The sequence below is a fragment of the Onthophagus taurus genome, chromosome 7, assembly GCF_036711975.1.
Source record: "Onthophagus taurus isolate NC chromosome 7, IU_Otau_3.0, whole genome shotgun sequence".
NCBI classification, from domain to species: Eukaryota; Metazoa; Arthropoda; class Insecta; order Coleoptera; family Scarabaeidae; genus Onthophagus; species Onthophagus taurus.
In genome coordinates, this window is record NC_091972.1 from 39982597 (window position 1) to 40005000 (window position 22404).

Consider the following 22404-nt stretch of genomic DNA (forward strand, 5'->3'; position numbering starts at 1 on the left):
GTATCTCAATCATCTTTGTCATAAATGGCGATAAATGTTGATTTATTGTCATGTTGCTTAACAATCATCTCATATCATTGTTATTATACACAAATGTACAGTTGGTATATAAATGAGAGGTTTTAAGAAAAAAAAATGTGTAACAATTTCGGTACACAGTATATTTTAAAAGTTCTATTTTTCAAACTGAACAAATTGTATCGTGGCGTATATTGTATTTAAAAAATAATAAAATAAAGAGTGTATCTGGCATATAATAAATGATATTATTTCAAACAAATTATTTATTTTCCTTGAAATATCTTTATTTAAAATATATGTAGTAACATAGATTTATAAAAACATCCTATCCATTTACTCACTTATTATATCACAATAAATTATGATTCTATCTTCTTCCTCAATAAATACCTTCATATAAAACGCTAGCTCAAAGATGTGAAATCATAAATACATACGTTTAGATAATTATGTTATGCATACAACAACTATGTATTTTTTAATACAAAACATTTACCCTTCGAATAAATATCAAAATATACATTGATAAGATCTTATGGTATTATTTACAAACGCTATTGACAAAATCCTGATTGACACATCTACGCAATTCCGCTATTAAAGAGAAACAAATCTCACGACGCAAACAAATATTTAAATATACATCATTTAAATAGTAGTTATATAAAAAACATTCCTAATAAGCGAAAAATTTTACATTTTTTTTGTTTTTAGAGTAAAAGGCAATGTATTGAGCTTATATTTATAACTTCGCCTAAGAAAAACACGTCACTATTTATATCACATTTAATGTTTACACTTTGTACATGAAAATATTTCGTTTTCTTCTTCTATTCATAATAATTAGTAAGTGATAAAGTTATTTTAGACTTAATTTAATAATTCAAAAATTAATTACACTAACTAAATTAATAAACGTGTTAATATAATTAGTTTAGGTATATTTTAATGATTAAAAAGAGTTTGGTCACCGATTAGATTCATAATATAGAGTGCCTTTTTATTATTTACAAGTTATTTGGAAGGAGTAATGATTAAATTGGTCAAATTTAAATTTTAAATATAACGATTAATTTGTTCTTCAAAAGAATCAAAATTTAATTTAAATTCTATTTATTTTCGTCTTCAAGTATTAACTAAAAAAGAATAACATTGAATACAATAGTTATTGGACGTAATTTTGTTCCGGATTTTACTTACACAGATCATCACAAATTATTTACAATTTGATTATGATCAATCAATATAGTCATGCAATTAAATAAAAATGTAAACAAATTCTATAATTTCTGATATTTTCTTTGCCATTAATTAAATTAAAGTTTCTTTAATTACAAAGACGTAAAGAAACTGTCATCATAGTGAAATTGTGCACTTTTAATTATTTTAATAGACATTAACTACCTTCCGGTAAAACCTTTCCATATAGAAGCGATCGTTGCAGCCGCGCTATTCATTAAACCACCGGCCATACTGTTAACCTGTTGAGGTGGAATTGTTTGAGTCGATTGAAGAGATGGTGCTGTTGTTTCCAAAATTGGTACATGGGGAACCTAATAATATATATTTTTGGAAAAGTCTTTGCAAAATATAATATAGGTGTTTCAATTATAGTGTATACAGTGAATTTCACTTAAGATGCAATATACAAAATATATTTCCATAAAAACCAGGGCGTACCTACTTAGTATTGAATGAAAACAAAATTAACCCTTTCAGGTCTGGGCCGGATTTGGTAGCAGTTCTGGTCATGTGATCTAACAATGTAATGGGTTCTAACAAAATTTATTAAAAGAAAAACATGTTGCAGTTCAATATTATATCTTTTCATCTGATAGCTATGTTTAAATTTCAAGGAAGGTTCCTGTAAAGTCAAAACGCAAGATCTGTCAAGAACAGTACAGTATTTTACAAAGACCAAGTATGTGACGGCTAAGGCTGGTGGTGAAAACATACTAGAACATTGGAAGTTGAGGATGAGAAGATAAAAACGACTAGCAGTTTCGTTTGCTTGGGGTCCCTGATGAATAATAAAAATTCGGTCAGCGAGGAAATAAAGAAAAGGATAATCCAAACCAATATCAATTCAGTGCAACTGCATAGTAGTTTCGTAACTATGGTTACTGCATTCATATATTGCGTAATATATTAAATTCCCGATATGTAACCAGCAATGTTTTATGTAGACAAGGTTGGAGTCACCTTTGATAGACTTATTGGAAAAAAGTCAGAAAGGAAAAGCCCTAATCCACTATATTGAGTCAGCAATGTAGGTCAAAGAAACTCTGGTTTAAACAAATTCCTCTTACATTCTGTTACAAGAGTACCAATTCTAATTCCAAAGACCAAAAAGTGCTGACTGTATATTGACAAATTGGTTGACAAAACTTGTCAATCAATGCTTATTGTTATAATAATATATCTTTATTTCCATAGGCTGTACAGCATCAGAAATTGTCCTTACGCTAATGATTACAAAAGATAGTCAGTACCATACGTACTTTCGACATCTCACAGCGAACATGCACAGCAAAAATACAAAAAACAATCACAAAAGGAAACAAAACAAATTACTGCAATTCTCCGCCATCGTCGCGTCGTGGTCCCATTCCGTGTTTAGTAAATATTCCCCCACTGAGTAAAAGCATTTGGATGTAAGGAAGATTTTCAATTTATACTTGAAACGGTTGAAATCAAGCCTCTTAAATGTTATCGGCAAATGATTGTATAAGCGAATCATCATATGTTGAGGGTTATTTTGGGTGAGAGGCAGTCGGCATTTGGGTATGTATAGATTTCCAGCCTGCCTAGTGGGGTATTGAGTATTTATATCACCACTCCTAGCAAACTCCGTAAGGTGTTTCTTTACATATAAAAGTGATTGCAGAATATAAACACAAGACATGGTTAATAAGCGATTCTTTAGAAATGATTCCTTACATGATTCATTATAAGATAAATCAAACATCGACCTAATGACTTTCTTCTGGGCCATAAACACCCGTTGTGAAGTCGAAGAATTGCCCCAACACACAATGCCATAATTTAGATGGGAATAAACCAAACCGTAATAAATAGTTTTGATAATTTCGGTATCAAGTACCTTCCGAAGTTTCAAAAACAAAAACCAGAGTGAGGACAGCTTCTTTGAAAGAACTCGTGTCTGCTCATCCCAGGAAAAGTGTGCATCAAACTGGATACCAAGAAATTTCACATTGTCTGCAGATTTAACCGATGTTCCGTCGACTTTACCCAGCACGCTGAAATCAGGTTATTGTATTTTGAGGTGAACTGCGTTAGTTGCGTTTTACCACAGTTCAATATCAAACCATTGGTGTTACACCAGTGTAGCATTTCGCGAGCAACATCAGTGATCCTCATTGACAACTGCGGAACTGATTTAGCTTTTATTGCGACGGAACGATCGTCGGCAAATAAAACCTGTGTACAATCTACACAAGATAAAGGGACATCGTTTATGTACAAAATGAAAAGCAACGGCCCCAATATGCTCCCCTGAGGGACTCCATATTGCACTGGGAGGAGAGACGAGTAGACAGTACTATTATTCTTTGACCACTTTACCAGCTGCTGCCTTCCAGACAGGTAACTTTGAATCCACGCTAAGGCTGGGCCTCGAATACCATATCGACTCAATTTTTCTAAGAGTAGTTGGTGATGTATACTCTACATCACCAACTCCAAAACGCTCCAAAACGCTCTAGACAAGTCAAAGAATAGGCCACAACATACAGACCGAGCATCCAGACCCTCCACCACAGATGCATAAAAATCCAAAACAGCATCCTGAGTTGACTTATCAGTCCTAAAGCCAAAGTGATGATTATTAATTATATTACACTTGCTAACGAATTCATTTAGTCGCGTAGAAAATGCTCTTTTAGAAATCTTTGAAATTGCTGGAAGAACAGCTACAGGTCTATAATTGGACATCACTGAAGGATCTCCCTTTTTGAAAGTGGGAGTTATGGAAGCTATCTTGAGCTCACACGTAAATTCCCCGCATACAAACAATTCATTAATAAGAGCTGTCAATGTATCAGTTACAATGTGAGATACCTTGCCCAACAAGGAACAAGGTATCTCATCATAACCGCTCGAGTGCTTGACAGCCACGGACTTAATTATGTTAGCAACTTTTGAAGCTGTAACTGGAGTTAGAAAAAGTGAGCAGTCATTATTTTTTATGCTCATTAGTGCCTCAGAAACATTTACAGTCGAGCAGCTCACCAATTTTCCAACAAAATTGATAAAAAATTCATTAAAAAGTTCAGCAATATCAATGGGAGCTGAGACCTCGGCACCGTTATCACCTATAAAGGTATTAGTGGCTGTAATAATTTTATCTAAAGAATGCTCCTGTCGGGCCAGGTACCATGCTATTTTCAACTTATTGCTTGCTGTTGAACATAGCTTACTATAGTACATCTTTTTGGCAGTCTCAATAGACCCCAAATGACATCTCAGCCTTATATTCCGCATCTAAAGCCGGATTCCTTACTAGTTTACATAAGTGATGGAGGCTCCTCAGGTCGCTAGACTGTCTCCTAATATCCTGCGTAATCCACCCCTTGTCGGCGGATTTGATAACAGATTTCCTCAAGGGGTAGCTGGATTGGAAGCCATTATAGAAGTGACTGTAAAATGACGAAAAAGATGCCTGAAAACTGAAATGCCTGAAATTTAAGTATTTAAAGGTGCTCAGGGTTGTTACAAAACTACTCAGGTTAACCTAATTAAACCGACGTGTCAATGCTAAATGTAGGTGTATACTTTTGGCACACACTGGAATAGGAATAGAAGTAATTTGAGCAAGGTGATCGGAGAAACTCGTGTGAACCACCTTGGAGCTGTTAGGTACTACCACGTTATTATTATTATTATTGCTGCCGGGTTGAGGAGGGCGGCCCCTCTCGTTACCGCGACCTATAAGATCTATTGTAACTTTAGCCCTCCAAAGGTTTAGGGCAAATGTAGGTCCTTAATGCACTTTAGTATTGTCCTGAGATCTTGAACCTTTATGTCGGTAGGTAACAGGGGAGTTTTACCGAAGACGTTGTGTCTTAGACGGCCTCTGGCGACGCAATTGCACAGTATAATATGTTCAGCAGTTTCTGACTCGTCGTTGCATAGTCGACAAGTTTGATCCTCAGCTTGTCCAATGTGGAAGAGGTGGTATTTTAGGGGCACATGGCCGGTTAGGTAGCCTGAGAGCGTTCTTAGATCCCCTTTGCTGAGGCATAAAACCTCTTTGGTTTTGTTTTGCGACGGAGTTATCATACTCTTCGCTTGTCTGTGACCTGGAAGTTCTTTCCAGCGTAAGGCTATCTTTGAAGCCTCCCAGTTGTTGATTATTTGTTTTAGGTGACTTTTTTGTAGTCCACATCCAGGTTGGGGTCCAATGAAGGGCGTGTTTGCTGCCTCTTTGGCCAGCTTGTCGGCCTTCTCATTGCCCTCAATGTTGCTGTGACCTGGAACCCACCATAGGGTAACATCATTGCCCCTAGCGAGTTCTCTCAGGTTGTTGGTGCACTCTCTGATCAGTGCGGAGCCACACGTGTAGGCCTGAATTGCCTTTAAGGCGGCCCGACTGTCTGTGAAAATGTTTATGGATGCACCTTTTTGTCCCTTCTGTAGGTTCAAAGCGGTGCAGAAGTTTATAGCAAGAACTTCTGCTTGGAAAATTGTTAAGTCCGAGCTGAGGGGCAATTTGATGTGGCTATTTGGTCCACTGATGCCCATGCCTACTCCAGATCTTACTGTCTTTGAAGCATCGGTGTACCAGGCTAGGGCTCCTCTTTTTAGTTGAGGCCTTCCTTTCGCCCAATCATCCCTGCTACTAAATATGACCTTATACGGTTGGTTGAAATTGTATTCCGTCAGTATAAGGTCCGTTTTAATTTCAATCAGGTGATTTAGACATGGGTCTTTGAGGATCTCGAGGTGTCCTCTGAGGTTACCCTGCATCAACTTGAGTGAAGAAACTGTTTTCAGTGATAAGGCACTTAAGGCTGCCTCCTTTTCTATATATATGTGGAGCGGTGTGAGACCGAGTAGGGCTTCCAAAGCAGCCGTCGGACAGGATCTCATTGCACCCGTTATGTTAAGACATGCTAACCGCTGGATTTGTGCCAGCTGTTGTTGAGCTGTCTTATGTTTTGTTTTTGGCCACCAAACCAACTACCACGTTAGTCAATATGTTGTCAATAATAGTGGCTGATGCGTTCTTTACTCTAGTATGACTGAAGATTCGTTGGTGAAGATCATGGGACATAAGAATATTAATTGTGTCAATCACATGGGAACACTGATGAGCCGCAAAATCCATATTGAAGTCCCCACAAACAACCAAGGGACCACGACGACTGCGAAAATTAAGAAGTAAACGCTCAAGTAAGCCCGCGAATAACGATATATCCCCCGAAGGAGACTGGTATATACACAGATATTCCTACAGTTGTTTTAATTTTTTTCATAAACTAGTACACCCAGAAAGTAGCACAATAATAAAACTCATAATTCAACGATTCGTTAAATGACAGACATTTCAAGCAAATTGTCAATAATTCAATCAAATTTCATTGTAAAAATTGATTTTCTACAACACACAAATTTTCCCTTCCACACTATTTTTGAAACACCATATATTATTACTTTTTAAATATCACCATATTGATCACAAGTTTCAGATGATATACTTACAGCTTCCCATTCATTAGCAACAACATCACTCTCCTCCGAATCTGAATCGTCAGTATTCAACAAATCCGCCGAAAGTTGTTCTTCTAGTTCAGCAGCGATTTGATTATCAACTTCAATAGGTCCAGTTCTAAAATACAAAACAAAACCAGATCAAGTTAATTTCTACTAATAGGACTGTGAGTTACAAAAAATAATTAATTTACCTTCCAAGATGGCTTGCGGAAGAATCTAAAAGTTGTATAATATTATGAAGAGTCTGTCTAGGATGAAGAGTATTTAAATCGGTATGTTGCGAGACGCAAAGTTGCAAAACGTTCGCGTTCAACCGAGCCACTCTTCTCAAAAATTGTTGATCGCTAATATCTGAGGTGCAAAAATCGCTGTAATTTAATTTATGCGGTAGGAAAACGTCCAAATAAAACGCCAAAACGTGGACTAATTGGGCCGTATAAGTTAAAGCGGCGCTTATTCGAAACGCCGGGTTTTGATGAACCGGAACGTTTGCTGTTGCTCCAGGTTGATCTTTATTTTGAGCAACTAAAAATAAAATAATAATACAGTAAAACATCGATATAACGGACCTCGTTAGAACGGACTTAATGATGGACAAACAAAATATTTGTTTATCTATATTAATATTATCTATTTAACACATCAGTATATTTAAATATAAATGTTAGCGTTCATAGATAGAATCCAACTTGAGTTATTCCCCAAGTTGCTCTATTCCATGTTTATAGAGAAACTAAGAGTATTCCCCGAGTTGTCTATATGATGTATAAATTTTTATTGAACTAAAAGTAGAACTAAAACTAGGACTAGAACTAGAAACATTCGGGTTTAGCCATACATCTTGTAAGACAGCTAAAGCCGAATGTTTCTAGTTTTAGGTCTAGCGTTAGTTCTAGTTTTAATTGTTATTCAACGTTAGAATGTTGTATAGTTTTATTGAACTAAAAGTAGAACTAATACTAGACATATGCAAGAACATATACTAGACTATAGACACCGGAAACAATTGGCTTTAGCCGTACGTCTCTTAAAACGGCTAAACCCGAAGGTTTTCAGTTCTAGTGTTAGTTATAGTTTTAGGTATTGAGATATGGAAAAAATTGAAAATACGTTCAAAGACATAAAGGAACAGCTGACCGACATCAAAATGGAGATGAATGGATACAAAAGGGAAGATGAGGAACCTAAGGGGAAGATGAGGAACTTAAGGGGAAGATTGTGGAACAGGAGAAACGTATAGATATGTTGGAAAGAGAGGTAAGACGTAAAAATGTGGTAATAAAGGGAATTAAAGAAGAGAGATTTGAAAGTTTCCAAAAGAGATAGAATGAAGTGATTAACTTGATGAGGAATATCGGAGTAAATTTAACAAGCGATGATATTGATATCACAAGAGAATAGGAAGGATGTCCTAAGAAACGTTAAAGAGTTGAAAGGAACGAATATCTGGAGAGATGAGGACTACTCTAAGAAAATTCAGAGAGAGAGATATGATTTGATGGCTGAACTACGGGAACTCAAGAGGAAAGAAGTTAAAGCTCGTTTACAACACACCAAATAATTGTAAAGGATGAAGCAAACGAAGATGGGAAGATAGTGGATGAAGACGATGGCAAGAATAATAAACGTACAGTTTTGGAAAGTACAACGGATGATATGGAAAAGGAAAAAAAGAGACTCTATATGTACTATATTCAAAAAACTAAGTGTAGAAAGAAGAGGAGACTTTACTGAGGATGAAAATGGATATGGATAAACGCAAGGAAAAGTAAGGAGAAAATAGGAAAGTTATAAAGATGGGGACGTGAAATATTACAACATTAACGGGAAAGAAAAGGGACATAATGGAGGAGATGGAGAGGTTTGGGATAGCAATAATGGAAATTAGTGAAGCGAAAAAGAAGGGAATGGGAAACATACAATTATCAAACAATTATAGTCTATACTTTTCAGGAGTCCAAGAAAATACATGGAGCAAGGAGAGAATAGGAATAATTATAAAAGAGGAACTAAATAAAAGAGTAAATAAGTATGCACCAGTAAATTCAAGAATTCTGGAATTGGAAATTGACCTAAAACGAAAGGTGAATATTATTCAAATCTACGCAGCACCAACGGAAGTAACAGAAGAAGAAGAAATACGAAATTTTTACTCAAGTCCGCAGAAAACCTTCGATAAATCCAGAGAACAAGGAGAGAAAGTAATTATGATGGGAGACTGGAATGGGAGAATAGGTAATGATATACACAAGGTAGGAGGTAGTATAGGAGAATATGGGGATAAGGGAGAGGCAGAAATGAATAGAAATGGGTAAAGAATGCTGGAATTTTGTCAAATAAACGACTTATTGATTGGAAATACTATGTGGAGTCAGAGGAGGCAAGATAAATACGTTTGTGGCGGAAGAAAGTAATGCTAAGAGTATTATTGATTACATCAAATACATCCAGAATCTCCAAAATAGAGCCGAGGAGGTAAAGACTGAAGCAGAAGCAGAACCAGAAATGGGAACCAACCACAGACTAGTCATGGCAACTATTAATAATATAGAAATCGAAAAAGAAGAAATCAAAACCTACACAAAAATAAACATCCATAAACTAAGGCAGGAGAAAGAAAGACTAAAACACCAAGAAAAAACAAACAACGAATTTCAAAAACTAGTAGAAACTGAATTTAACAATGGAGAAAAGGTGGAGAATTTTTAAAGAGATAATGCAAAATAAAGCTATGGAGGTGTGTTTAATAAGAAAATATAATAATCAGACAAAGAGAACACACTGGTGAAATGAAGAGGTCCGACAGGTAATCAAGAAGAAGAAAGAGTCATGGAAGAAATACATAAGAACGAATTTGGAAGAGGAAAGAGCAAACTCTAGAACGAACAGAGGTGTAGTTAAGAATATGGAAAGGTAGGCGAAAAAGAAAAGTTTGGAACAAGCTTAAATGAAACATATGGATCGAATAACAGGAAATTCTGGAATCAAATAAGAATACTGAAGGGAGATCAAAGGAAACAAATAAATGCGTCAAAGATAAAAACAACTAAATAAAGACAACTACAAGGGAAATTCTGGACATATGGGTTATGCAAAAAAGTTCAAGGATGGAAAACGGACACAAACAATTGAGGAGGGAAGTGAAGATGAGATGTAGAGACGACAGACATAGGAACTGAAGAGATAACAATTGAAGAAGACAAGGTAGATCCGGAGATGATAAAGTATTTGGGAATAAAAGGGAAGGAGTGGCTTCTAAGTATATACAGGGTGTCACACAAAAAACGCCCCAAGCTGTAACTCTGTCATTTATATTCCGATTTTCATGACCGAGGCATCAAATGAAATGGTTTGATGAATGCTATGATTCATGCTACAAATAAACTTTTTCCAACGCCATCTTCGATTTCAAGCGATTATCAACTTTTGATTTTCAAATTGCTCGGTATGTTTTTCTTCACGTTATGTGATAGAAATTGTTTTCTGAGCCCATTGATGTACAATACATTAACATTAATTGTAATTTTAGCAGAGAAAAACAATTAAAACATTTTCCGAACATTGTCTTAGTCACTTCTGTAATACTGCAGTGTGCCATGGAAAAAAATAACACGCAAAACTGATAAAAGTCATTAAATGCTATTTCAATGCCCAAGCAGTTGTAAATGATACTTATAAGTTGGTTTTTCATTTATCCCATGGCACACTACAGTATAACACAAGTGACTTTAAGAGGATGTTCGGAAACTATTTTAATGTTTTTCTATGCTACAATTACAATTAATGTTGATGTATTGTACATTAATGGATTCAGAAAAAAAAATCTCTATCCAATAGCGTGAAGAAAAACATACCGAGCAATTTGAAAATCAAAAGTTGATAATCGCTAGAAATTGAAGATGGCGTTGGAAAAAGTTTATTTGTAGCATGAAAATGAAAATTAGAAGATAAATGACAGAGTTACAGCTTGCGGCGTTCTTGTGTGGCAACCTGTATATACAGGTGTCTTTTCTCTGCTAAAATTATATTCAAAATGGATGTATTGTACATCAGTGGATTCAGAAAAACAATCTCTATCCAATGACGTAAAGAAAAATATATAGAGCAATTTGAAAAGCAAAAGTTAATAATCGCTTAAAATTGAAGATGGCCTTAGAAAAGATTTATTTGTAGCATGAATCATAGTATTCATGAAACCATTTCATTTGATAACCCGCTCATGAAAATCGGAATGTAAATGACAGAGTTACAGCTTGGGGCGTTTTTTGTGTGACAAACCGCATGGGAGTCGGAAATAATTCCGAAAGTATAGGAAGATAATATCATCTTACCAATACATAAAAAAGGAAGCTACTCGAAGTGTGAAAATTATAGAGCCATATGTCTATTATCTAAAAGTTACAAATTATACACAAAGATAATAGAAAAAAGGTTAAGAAGAGTAGTAGAATATAAACTAGAAGATTAACAAGCAGCATACAGAGCGAGCAAAGAAACGAACGATATAAGCATACATGTAATCCGAAATATCAGTGAAAGGAAAATAGAGACGGGCAATGAACTATACCTAATATTCTTGGACCTAAAAGAAACTTTATCGACACTTCTTCATGACTTTATCGATATCGTTAACCATAGTATTATATGGTGTACATGAAAAACTAACCTGTACAAGAAAGTCAAGGGCATAGTACAAATGAAGGGAGAAACATCAAAAACTTTTGAAATGAGCAAGGCAATAATACAAGTCTATAGCCTAAGCCCCTTGCACAGAGTGATAAAAAATAAAAGAACAAGAACAAATAAATATCAAATAGTAATAGGTTATAAAAGTTTGGCACCAGTAAAAATAGATAATTTAGACTATGCTGACGACATAGTGCTGATAGTAGAGATCCATTAACAGACAAGGACGTTGGTTAAAATATGGACAGAAGAAATTGAAAAGATGGGCTTAGAATTGAACGTAAATAAATGTAAAATAGTGATAATAAATAAAAAGGAAACAAGAAATTACCTGAAAGAAATATTTATTAAGGAACAAAAAACGTAAGAAGTATCATATGTGTACTTGGGCAGCATAATATCACAAGATGGAAGGATAGCTTTAGACATTTATGCAAGAATAAGGAAAACAAACAATGTATATCATACTCTAACCAGAACAATTTTTGGGAATTTTTGGGATAAAATTGACAATGTACAACTCGGTGGCAGTCCCAATATTAACATACATGTCCCGTTAAGCGTACGGAGCGGCTGTATCTCTAGAACGGTAAGGCCTAGAGGTTTGGGAAAAAAATCCTTATAAGCAAAGTGACCAAGAGAAATAGCTGGAAATTATTTTGAAGTTCGTAATTCGACCGCTAGGGGGCGTAACTGCCATTGAGAAATATAAAATTCCCGCTATCTCAGAAAGTTAGACGATAGCTTGGATAATACCGCATCGCTTTTGTTTTGCGATATTTCTCATATCTGTCATAATAAGGGAGGGGGAGGCCAATGCGTTTTCATATGTTTACATTTTAATATCTCCTAGAGTCTAGGAGATATGTTGAATGGTCTAGGACCTAGACCATTCAACCGATTTGAATATTTTCGGTGTTGTTTGAAAGAGCATTTTATGCTCTTTTTAAAGATATTTTCAGTAAGACCGTCTGCTTTAAAACAAATGAGCTAGAGGACGTTATCTGCAGCGATTACATATTTTTGTGATTTTTGAAGAAAAGTTAAATGGAACGATACTATTTACTTCACAGACCCTTAGTCACCTTAAAATTTGCTAAATTTTAGTGAAAACCGCATCTCGATATCGCCACCCGTTCTCGAGTTATAGAAGAAAATGTTAAAAACTAGAGTGCCATCAATCGGATCCAGTTTACGTCATCGAGAAAAACAAATCACATAACCATGGTAACTGTCAACATGTCATTTACTAACGCAGAAGCGCATGATAGAGCGTATGATGATTTATTTTCAATGTTTCGAATACGATGGAACTGCATGGCAAAAATGTGCAATGCAATTACGACAAAGAAAGACATTTTTCTCTAGAAGTGTTTTTAGGATTGACTTAGCGATTACGGAAAACTGGCAACGTGTAGCCCATTCAGACATCTCTATGAATTCGTAAATCACATTGGTGCGCAATGTGATCCCACATAATCTGGGAACTCCGAAAACAATTGTCCACAAGAGTTCTCAAGAGAATAATATCTCCACCACGTTGTTTTACATCAGGCCTTAACAGATACCGATTATGATAACAGACTGAACTATTACCATTGACTTTTAAATATGATTTGGGCAAATCCAAACCTTTTATCACAAATGCTATGTAAAGCAAGCTGATGTAAACTTGCATAATATGCATTCTTGGTTCGAGCAAAACCCACATTGCTTTCGCCCCTTTATCTATTGGGTAGACTAAACGACCTGACTTTTCAAGAAAAACCTATAACCAGGGAAAATATGACAAAACACTAAATACCAGTAAAAACGTCTCCAGGGCCGAGACTTAAGCAGCGCTTTTTTTTCGTCGAAACTAGATTAAATAAATGCATCGAGGTTTATGGAAGGCATTTCGCTCATTAGTGAGTTATTTTTGCCAAAAATTTAACTTATTCTAAGTGTTTTGGTTTATTTTGTTTTATTATCATTGTTGATGTTTCATTGATCCGTTGACTTTTCAACACGCCTCAAAAGTAGTTTTGAAGCAGTTCTAAGCTTGGATAAAGTGTGAAGGAAGGTTCTAGATAATAAAATTTTTGTTCTCTCTTATTTGTTTCCTAAGGTAACTTGATCCGATTAAGATATTCGAATTTTTAACATTTTCTTTTATAATTCGAGAATGGATGGAGATATCGAGATGCGGTTTTGACTAATATTTAGCAAATTTGATGGTGATTAACGGTCTGTGAAGTAAATAGTACCGTTCCATTTAACTTTTTTTCAAAAATCACAAAAATATGTAACCGCTGTAGATAACGCCCTCTAGCTTATTTGTTTTAAACCAAGCGGTCTTACTGAAAATATCTTTTAAAAGAGCATGAACTCTCTTTCAAGCAAGACCAAAAATATTCAAATCGGTTGAATGGTCCAGGAGATATTAAAATGTAAACATTTGAAAACGCATTGGCCTCCCCCTTCCTTATTATGACAGATATGAGAAATATCGCAAAACAAAAGCGATGCGGTATTATCCAAGCTACTAAATGATGTTGTCAACATTATAGCTCATCGTCTAACTTTCTGAGATAGCGGGAATTTTATGTTTCTCTATGGCAGTTACGCCCCCTAGCGGTCGAATTACGAACTTCAAAATAATTTCCAAGTATTTCTCTTGCCCACTTTGCTTATAAGGATTTTTTCCCCAAACCTCTAGGCCTTACCGTTGTTGAGATACAGCCGCTCCGTACGCTTAACGGGACACCCTGTATAAAACCGCACGGGAGTCGGAAATAATCCCGAAAGTTTAGGAAGATAATATCATCTTACCAATACATAAAAAAGGAAGCTACTCGAACTGTGGAAATTACAGAGCCATATGTCTATTATCTAAAAGTTACAAATTATACAAAAAGATAATAGAAAAAGTGTTAAGAAGAGTAGTGGAATATAAACTAGAAGATTAACAAGCAGCATACAGAGCGAGCAAAGAAACGAACGATATAAGCATACATGTAATCCGAAATATCAGTGAAAGGAAAATAGAGGCGGGCAATGAACTATACCTAATATTCTTGGACCTAAAAGAAACTTTTGACATCGTTAACCATAGTATTATATGGTGTACATGAAAAATTAACGTGTACAAGAAAGTCAAGGGCATAGTACAAATGAAGGGAGAAACATCAAAAACTTTTGAAATGAGCAAGGCAATAATACAAGTCGATAGCCTAAGCCCCTTGCACAGAGTGATAAAAAATAAAAGAACAAGAACAAATAAATATGAAACAGTAATAGGTTATAAAAGTTTGGAACCAGTAAAAATAGATAATTTAGCCTATGCTGACGACATAGTGCTGATAGTAGAGATCCATTAAAAGACAAGGAAGTTGGTTAAAATATGGACAGAAGAAATTGAAAAGATGGGCGTAGAAATGAACGTAAATAAATGTATAATCGTGATAATAAATAAAAAGGAAATAAGAAATTACCTGAAAGAAATATTTATTAAGAAACAAAAAACGTAAGAAGTATCATGATATGAGTACTTGGGCAGCATAATATCATAAGATCTTTAGACATAAATGCAAGAATAAGGAAAACAAACAATGTATCATACTCTAAACAGAACAATTTTTGAGTAGAAGGAGAGATAATAAGATAAAATTGACAGTGTACAACTCAGTGGCAGTCCTAATATTAACATATGCCAGTGAATCATGGACACTCCAAGATAAACAAGAAGGAAAGATCACAGCAATGGAAATGAAATTTTTAAGGAAAATAGTAGGGAAGACGAAATGGGATAGGATAAGGAATGAGGAAATAAGACTGGGAGTAGATCAAGAGGAGATGATCAGCAAAATAGAGAGAAAGCAACTAAATTGGTACTCCCACATAACTAGAATGGAACAAAACACTATAGTAAAAAAGGTATTTGAAGCGAAAAATAAGGATAAGAAAAAGAGGGGAAGACCTAGGAAGAAGAGGGAGAAAAGAATAGCAGAAGTTGGGAAGAAGAGAAGGAAGACTCTAGCAGATATAAAGGAATTAGCCAGGACCAGAGGGAGTGGAAGAAATGGATGGAGGAATAGGAAAAAAATTTATTCAATGAGATCAGGCATAGGAGAAGAAGTAAAGGCTTTAACAGACTCTCACTTCCCCATATTAATCCGTCATATCAAGGATTTAGTGAATTTAAATAATATTATTGTACGGTTTTGTTTACCCCAATCGTTATAAGCACTGTAATTTCCAGTACCAGGTAGAAATGGGGCTACAATTATATGTGATTCTCCTGAATAATCCATGCTATAAACCCAACGATTTCTTACATATGTCGTTCGAGATGCTTCAGCTAATTCTGATGCAATTTCTGACTGGCTAATTTCCATATCACTTAATAAAAAGATACTTAATTATTATAATGTGAATAAATATTAGATTTAACATACGGTTTAATTTGATTTTTGGAAATTGGAAAAATATATTTGATCAATTGTCTTATTCTAAGAATAACCATCTTTTTTAATTGTTCTTTTTCTTCCTCCAAATTCATACCGATGATATTCTTATCATTGAATTTCCCCAAAACGCAATCAGCACGTTTTTGTACCAAAGCCTCATATTTAGGAAGATCTCTAACCAATTTTTCATTGCTTGTGATTAATTCTTCTAGCCTACTTTTATTTCGCCTTTGAAGCTCCTTTTTTTCAGCGATTGCACTTCTAAGATTACGAACCCTATCTGTTTTTTGTTTAAGTTCATCAGACTATAAATAAACGTAAAAGAAAAAATAATATTAATTAAGAAATATCGCTTAAAAAAGATTAATAAACTTAATAACAATAGGAAATATCTCACCAAAGCTTTAACTCTTTGTTTCCTTTTTACGATTGGTAAACAATCGCTTTGGAGTTTATCGAGTTGTTTTTGAGTTCGAAATAATCGAGCTTGTTTCTCTGAGAACCTAAAATAATGATTTTTTTTTAAGATCATCAAAATAAACAGGAGTAGAATAATTACGTCTCTATTGGTTGTGTTGCCGAACGAAATTCTCCGCTTTGGATGCAATCTCTGCAGAAGAACTTTTTTCTATAGCTGCCACAAAGGGGGCACCGTTCGCCGTTCGGGCTTAATCTACTGCCACTGTCCAGGGACGAAGACAGATGGAAGTCTCTTGGAGCAGAGCTACTCTCGTCCGAACTGCTCGTCGCCATAACAAAACTAATTCGTTCTCGATATGTTGGCGAATACACTCATGAAATGAGGTTATGTCGACGTTTTTATTCGAAACATTTCATCATCAAGAATTTCATGCTTTTTCTTACAATGATGTTTATTTTTTTATTGCTAATCAGATAAGATAATGAGTTTTGATTTTATTTAATTTTATTTATATATGGTAATATCAGAGGAGATATAAACGAAAGTTTGAATGAAGTTTAAGCTGTCAAAAAATTAGCTTATATTTTGATAAAGTATTATTTTAAACGTCTTGTTTAAAAAAATATTGATTTTACTTTAAATACAAAAATTCATGACAATATTTTTATGATTTTGTAACATTTATTATTAACACATTTTTATAAAAAAAAATTAAAACTGAAATGTATGTAATTCAATATGCAACTGAGTATATAAAGTTGCCTGACTATAATATTTAACGATGATTTAACGTTGCTCCTTATTACAAAAATCTTCAATATAAAAAAATTAATGATAATCCAAGGTATTAAGAGAAAAGAAAATATCTTAATAAATACAAGGTGAGAGTGTTCTATAGTGATGATTGCAAAGAGTTGCTCAATTTTGATTATTGAATCGAGATGGAGGAGGACATTATGATAACACTGTGGAACATTTTCGGGGTCATTGTCTGGGGGGTGAGAAATTCCAAGTCAGGATGAAAATACTTGGCCAGTATAGTAAAACCTCCAAAGGGTTTGGCCAAACTTTTTTTTTATGATCTTTTATATTTCTTTCCTTATTTTGATGTTTGTTTGCTTAGTTTTTCAGTTATAACTCAAGAATCATTGATGATTTCTCATTTCATTCTTCAGCAAAGACTAAGGCTTAGCTAAGGCTTAAATAAATAATTTTCATTAATATATCCATGTAAAAAATTAAGTTGGACTAATTTTATCGACTGAAATTTCAAAAAAATTATCAAATTTCGAAAAAAAAAAAATTCTATTTGAAAAATAACGTCTTTACTTGAGCGTTCTAGGAATTGTAACTATAAAAGAGTATTCTAATATAAGTATATAGTAATATAGTATTAGAGAGAGAGAACAATATTTTTTATTTGGAATATAAAAATAATAACTATAACAAATACGAATAAATAAAAAAAAATACATATATAAAACAAATATAAGATAAGTCCAAAAGGGCTATAGACCTGAGTGCTCCTGCCCGAAGAGTATTGATTTTATGAAAATTAACAAAAATTAAGGATAAATTTAGTTTAAAGAAGAACAAAGTTTATATGTTCATAAACATTGCTCTAGAGTCTAGGCCTTTTCGATGGTGATTGTTGTGGGCTAGTGTCATCGCTATCGCAATCATCGCTGTCTGTTTCTAAGCCACACATAATGTCAACTTGTGACTCCATTGCTGACCCTACTGCAACTTCTAGAAATTCTTCATCATCAGGATAATCCATGTCTTCGAAGACATGTCTACTTCACCAGCAAATTTCCGCAAGTATTGCACTCGGCGACAGTTTTCCTCTGTATCTGTGATTTGTTTTTTTATTAAAATGAGTTTGAAAAAAATCTCATAGATATTACCTAATTTCAAATGGCATAGCAACTTGATGGTAGCGTTCGCCTTGTTCATCAGATTCAGTGGCCAATTGTCTGCTGAAGTAGTCCAGATAACGATGTAAATAATGAATTTTCAAGGACATGTGGACGCCAATTTTCGAGAACGATGTTAACATCCTTGCGACAGAAACATTGTAGTTGCTAGAACGATGCTTTCCCAACAAGCCTTCTATTACTTCTTTAATTGCGTTCCAAGCATCCGTATTTCACATTTTATATGGACATAAACATTCAATTTAACGCGAAAAATGGAAGTGTGCAAGCCAGGTATAAATTGCTTTTGCTATTGCTGCGGTAAATATGTACCAAAACATGAAAAAAAGGGAAATTTCAATGCATATTTTGTTCAAACATACGAGGTGACTTCCACCAAAATGTTATAGTGAACAAAAATTGGGTTCCCAATATAGTGTGTAAAACTTGTTACAATCGTCTAATGGATTGGAAAAATAGAAGATGTGAATCTATGCCATTCGGTATTCCAATGATTTGGACTAATCCTGGCGACGGTCACAATGTATTGAATTGCTACGCATGTGCCAATAAAGGAGCCGCATTAAGAAAAACGGCAAGAAAATCGTATCATTACGTTTCGTGTTCACCACCATCTTCCATGTTCTGCTAAGCTCTCTTCCCGCCTCACACCGGACGCGACGCAATTGATTATTAATTAGTTTGTAATTAGCGTTAACTGATTATTAATTAGTGTTTCCGGTTGCAACATGGCATCCGAAACGTCAAACCTTTTATTAAAAGACGCACGCAAAACCCGAAAGTTTCTAGTTTTAGTTCTAATCTTAGTTTAATTCACACCGGCCGTAAAAGCCTTCGTACTTATATCTAGAGCAATGTTTATGAATTTTATTCTTCTTTAAACTAAGATTGGCCTTAATTTTTATTAATTTTCATAAAATCAATACTCTTTGGGCAGGAATACTCAGGTCTCAGGTCTCCCTTTTGGACTTATCTTATATTTGTTTTATATATGTATTTTTTTTTATTTATTCGTATTTGTTATAGTTATTGTTTTTATATTCCAAATAAATATTGTTCTCTCTCTAATATAGTACTACTATATTACTATATAGTAGTACTATATAGTAATATAGTAGTACTAGTAGTATACTATATTAGAATACTCTTTTATAGTTACAATTCTAGAGAATTTTTTTTTTTTTCGAAATTTGACAATTTTTTGAAGATTTCAGTTGATAAAATTATTCCAACTTAATATTTTACATGGATATATTAATGCAAATTATTTATTTAAGTCTTAGCTAAGCCTTAATCTTTGTTGAAGAATGAAATGAGAAATCATCAATGATTCTTGCGTTATAACTGAAAAACTAAGCAAACAAACATCAAGATAAGGAAAGAAATATAAAAGTTCATAAAAAAAAAGTTTGGCCTGGGAACGTCAAACCCTTTGGAGGTTTTACTATATTGACCTAGTACTTTCACCCTGACTTAAAATTTTTCACCCCCCAGAATGGCTGTTGCACTGTGTAATTAACCCTAGAAAGCTAAACTATCGTAAAAATTACGAGTGTTTTTTTTTGTTTAGTTTTCTTACATCACCCTGCGACGATTGATTCGTCCGTCTGGTTCCGTGCCTTACTGGCGCTGCTTCATCAGTTATTGTTTGGTGCACTTCTTTGCAGTTTGTCATTTTCGCTCTGTTTTCGATCACTCGTAAATTTTACGATAGTTTAGCTTTAACACTTGGATTTTTTTACAAACCCGTTTTATTTATGGATTATTATTGATTGAAAAGTGTTAATATTTTGTTCTCATGCGTAGTTTTAGTGGTAAATTTACATAAGTTAATGTAAATATAAATAAGTTCCAAAAATGATTCGGAAGTGTACTGAAAGTAAAATTGAAAAATACTTGCTACAGAGTGATAGTGATACATCTGACAATGATTCTGGATCGGATGATGAAGTAGATCTTCTGGTATAAGTATGATGGCGTTATAAACAGTGATGATACTGATGAAGACCCACACTACGACCCTGATGCAGACCTAGAGCTATCAGACGTTTCAAGTATGGATGAAGAAGAACCTCTACCACCGGTTAGGAAGAAGAAAAGGACTGATAACGTTAATCCTGTTGTTTTTGATTCACACGTAGTGGTTTGCGATACAATTAGTCTCAGAGGGAAAAATAGGCATCGTTGGACAAACAAGTCAATGGCTGCTAGAAATAGATCATCGATAGGCAGAAATATTATTCATATTACACCAGAATGCACTGATATTGCAAAAAACAAAATAATACCGATAGAAGTTTTCAGACTTTTTTTAACTGACGAAATCAAAAATACAAACTTGAAAATTCAAGAAAAGAGTGCTAACTATAAGGCACAAAATAAATCTGTTAGTGTGATGAGTGATACCGAATTTGATGCTCTATTAGGGTTATTAATTCTTAACCCAGAAATCAATGGTAATAGATACCACGTCACCATGAGCTGCGACCGTTTTGATTATTTGTTGGAATGCTTACGATTCGATGATTATAACACTCGAGCTGATAGGAGAAAAACTGACAACTAAACATTTTCCATATTAACTCCTCCCTACACGTTCTCTGCTGATGCTATCAATAGTTCAGCAGGTATTGCATCCTTTTCAGGGATTTCTTCGAGTTTCCAGAGTTTCTTCGTATCTCGGTTCCGGTACTAGTCACTATCTTCTTCAAATGTTCTTTCATTTAAAATAATTCCGTTGTAATTTTTGCATATGCTTAGTTGATAGCGCAAAGGGAAAACATATTGGAAATGGAAATCCCATCAATTTCTGAATATTTTATAGACTTTTTGATAAATTGAATCTTTATTACAAATCTGATATTAGATTGGCAGGAATTGTAGGAGGAAAATGTCAACCAATAGGAGGAATAGAAGTAGTGAATATTCAAGTTTTTATGTCGTTGATAGATTAATAACTGGATAAGAAATATTTCACTCATCTTGATCTAGCTAATGGATAATAAATACAATACTTGGTATTATTGTTTTGTAAACAAAAGAAAGAAATAATTTGAAGATTGGCTAAAAATAATTCTAAATTACAAAAAAAATATTACTCCTATTATTATCATAAACACCAATACAGATTAGTAAATTAAACAAACGTTATCAAATTTTATGCTGCTTTTTATAAAAGCTTTCCCAAAATCTCACTCGATCTTCATCCGAACTTATTCCGTTCGTTAACTCTTTATCAATACATAAATAATGAAATTTATTTAATTCCACCGGATTCCATTTAACATTAATTAAATCATCATTAACATTTTTGCCATTCGGATTTCCGTATTTTGCAAAATTCGTCCATAATCTAACCATACGCTTTATTGTTAAATCTTCAACACTGTGTTCTTCGACTTCTGAATTTCCAAACATTTTAAATAAATAACACAATTCATCGTAATGTGAAGGAACCGGCTTTGTTACCCCTTGCAATTTTTTATAGAGATTTAATTTTCCATGGAAAGCAAATTTGAAAAAATAAATTGGTAAAGCTTGGGTGGTTAAATGGGCTTTTATTGCTGTGTGTATCGGGTGTGTACAATATATATCAGCTTTAACCTAAAATGTAACATTTTTGTGTCATTTTCAAGCATGTAAGGAATTATGGATGTGGGAATTAAATACATACTTGTAAATATTTTTGTAAATCTTTCTCCTTTGGATAATTCCCGTTAAAATAAAATTTTTTAATTTTTTCAAGTACTTCTTTTGATTCTAAACTTTCTGGCTTTAAATTTAAATTGTATGGAATTAAATCATCCAGGTTATTAATAACACCTGAATTTTCCTTAAATCTTTTTTCTGTTTCTTTCTCAAATAGAAAACCTTCGTGGGTTGTATATCCAATGAGAATAGGCATTTTTGTATATTTTCCTTTCGATATAATCAACCTTGGATCTTCCGTAAGAACTGAATTAATTAATTGATTTTCAATTATGGGATAGAAATATTTTTGAACATTCGGGGCAAGAATCTAGAAACAAAAGTGTTTACACAAAAACAATAAATAAATTAAATAAATACCGAACTAGCCAAAACTTTTCTTTGACCTTCATAAATCGAAATACTTGATTCTTTTTGTAAAAATTCCAATAATTCATTTTCAGATTCA

At 34.0% G+C, this 22404-nt stretch overlaps 2 protein-coding genes across 2 annotated transcripts in view; both read right to left on the reverse strand.

The window, feature by feature from the left end:
* Positions 1-142: 142 nt before the first annotated feature.
* On the reverse strand, positions 143-16790 carry LOC111420396 (autophagy related protein 14). Its single transcript, XM_023053373.2, has 7 exons — positions 16450-16790; positions 16288-16393; positions 15879-16195; positions 15653-15822; positions 6948-7281; positions 6745-6871; positions 143-1574 (listed from the first exon to the last, which is right to left on the reverse strand). Exons 1-7 carry the CDS (start codon positions 16641-16643, stop codon positions 1422-1424), a joined length of 1401 nt encoding a protein of 466 aa, XP_022909141.1. The 5' UTR covers positions 16644-16790; the 3' UTR covers positions 143-1421.
* A 4062-nt stretch (positions 16791-20852) lies between these two features.
* LOC111420397 (esterase B1-like) overlaps positions 20853-22404 on the reverse strand; it is a 2418-nt gene continuing 866 nt past the window's right edge. The window contains exons 2-4 of the mRNA XM_023053374.2: positions 22317-22404; positions 21922-22266; positions 20853-21851 (exon numbers count right to left, since the gene is read on the reverse strand). The exon at positions 22317-22404 is cut by the window's right edge and continues 596 nt beyond it. Of these exons, the coding sequence (XP_022909142.2) occupies positions 21399-21851; positions 21922-22266; positions 22317-22404 (886 nt within the window). The 3' untranslated portion in view covers positions 20853-21398. The remainder of the gene's footprint in view (positions 21852-21921; positions 22267-22316) is intronic.

Bases quoted from the DNA above. Each gene is read 5' to 3' on its own strand.
- LOC111420396 (XM_023053373.2), bottom strand. From the start codon at position 16,643: ATGGCGACGAGCAGTTCGGACGAGAGTAGCTCTGCTCCAAGAGACTTC. The intron at 7,282-15,652 runs GTAAACAAAACC...TTTTATTTTTAG, and splicing joins CAGTGCTTATAACGATTGGG to TTGCTCAAAATAAAGATCAA. The intron at 6,872-6,947 runs GTAAATTAATTA...TTTGTATTTTAG, and splicing joins TCCGCAAGCCATCTTGGAAG to AACTGGACCTATTGAAGTTG.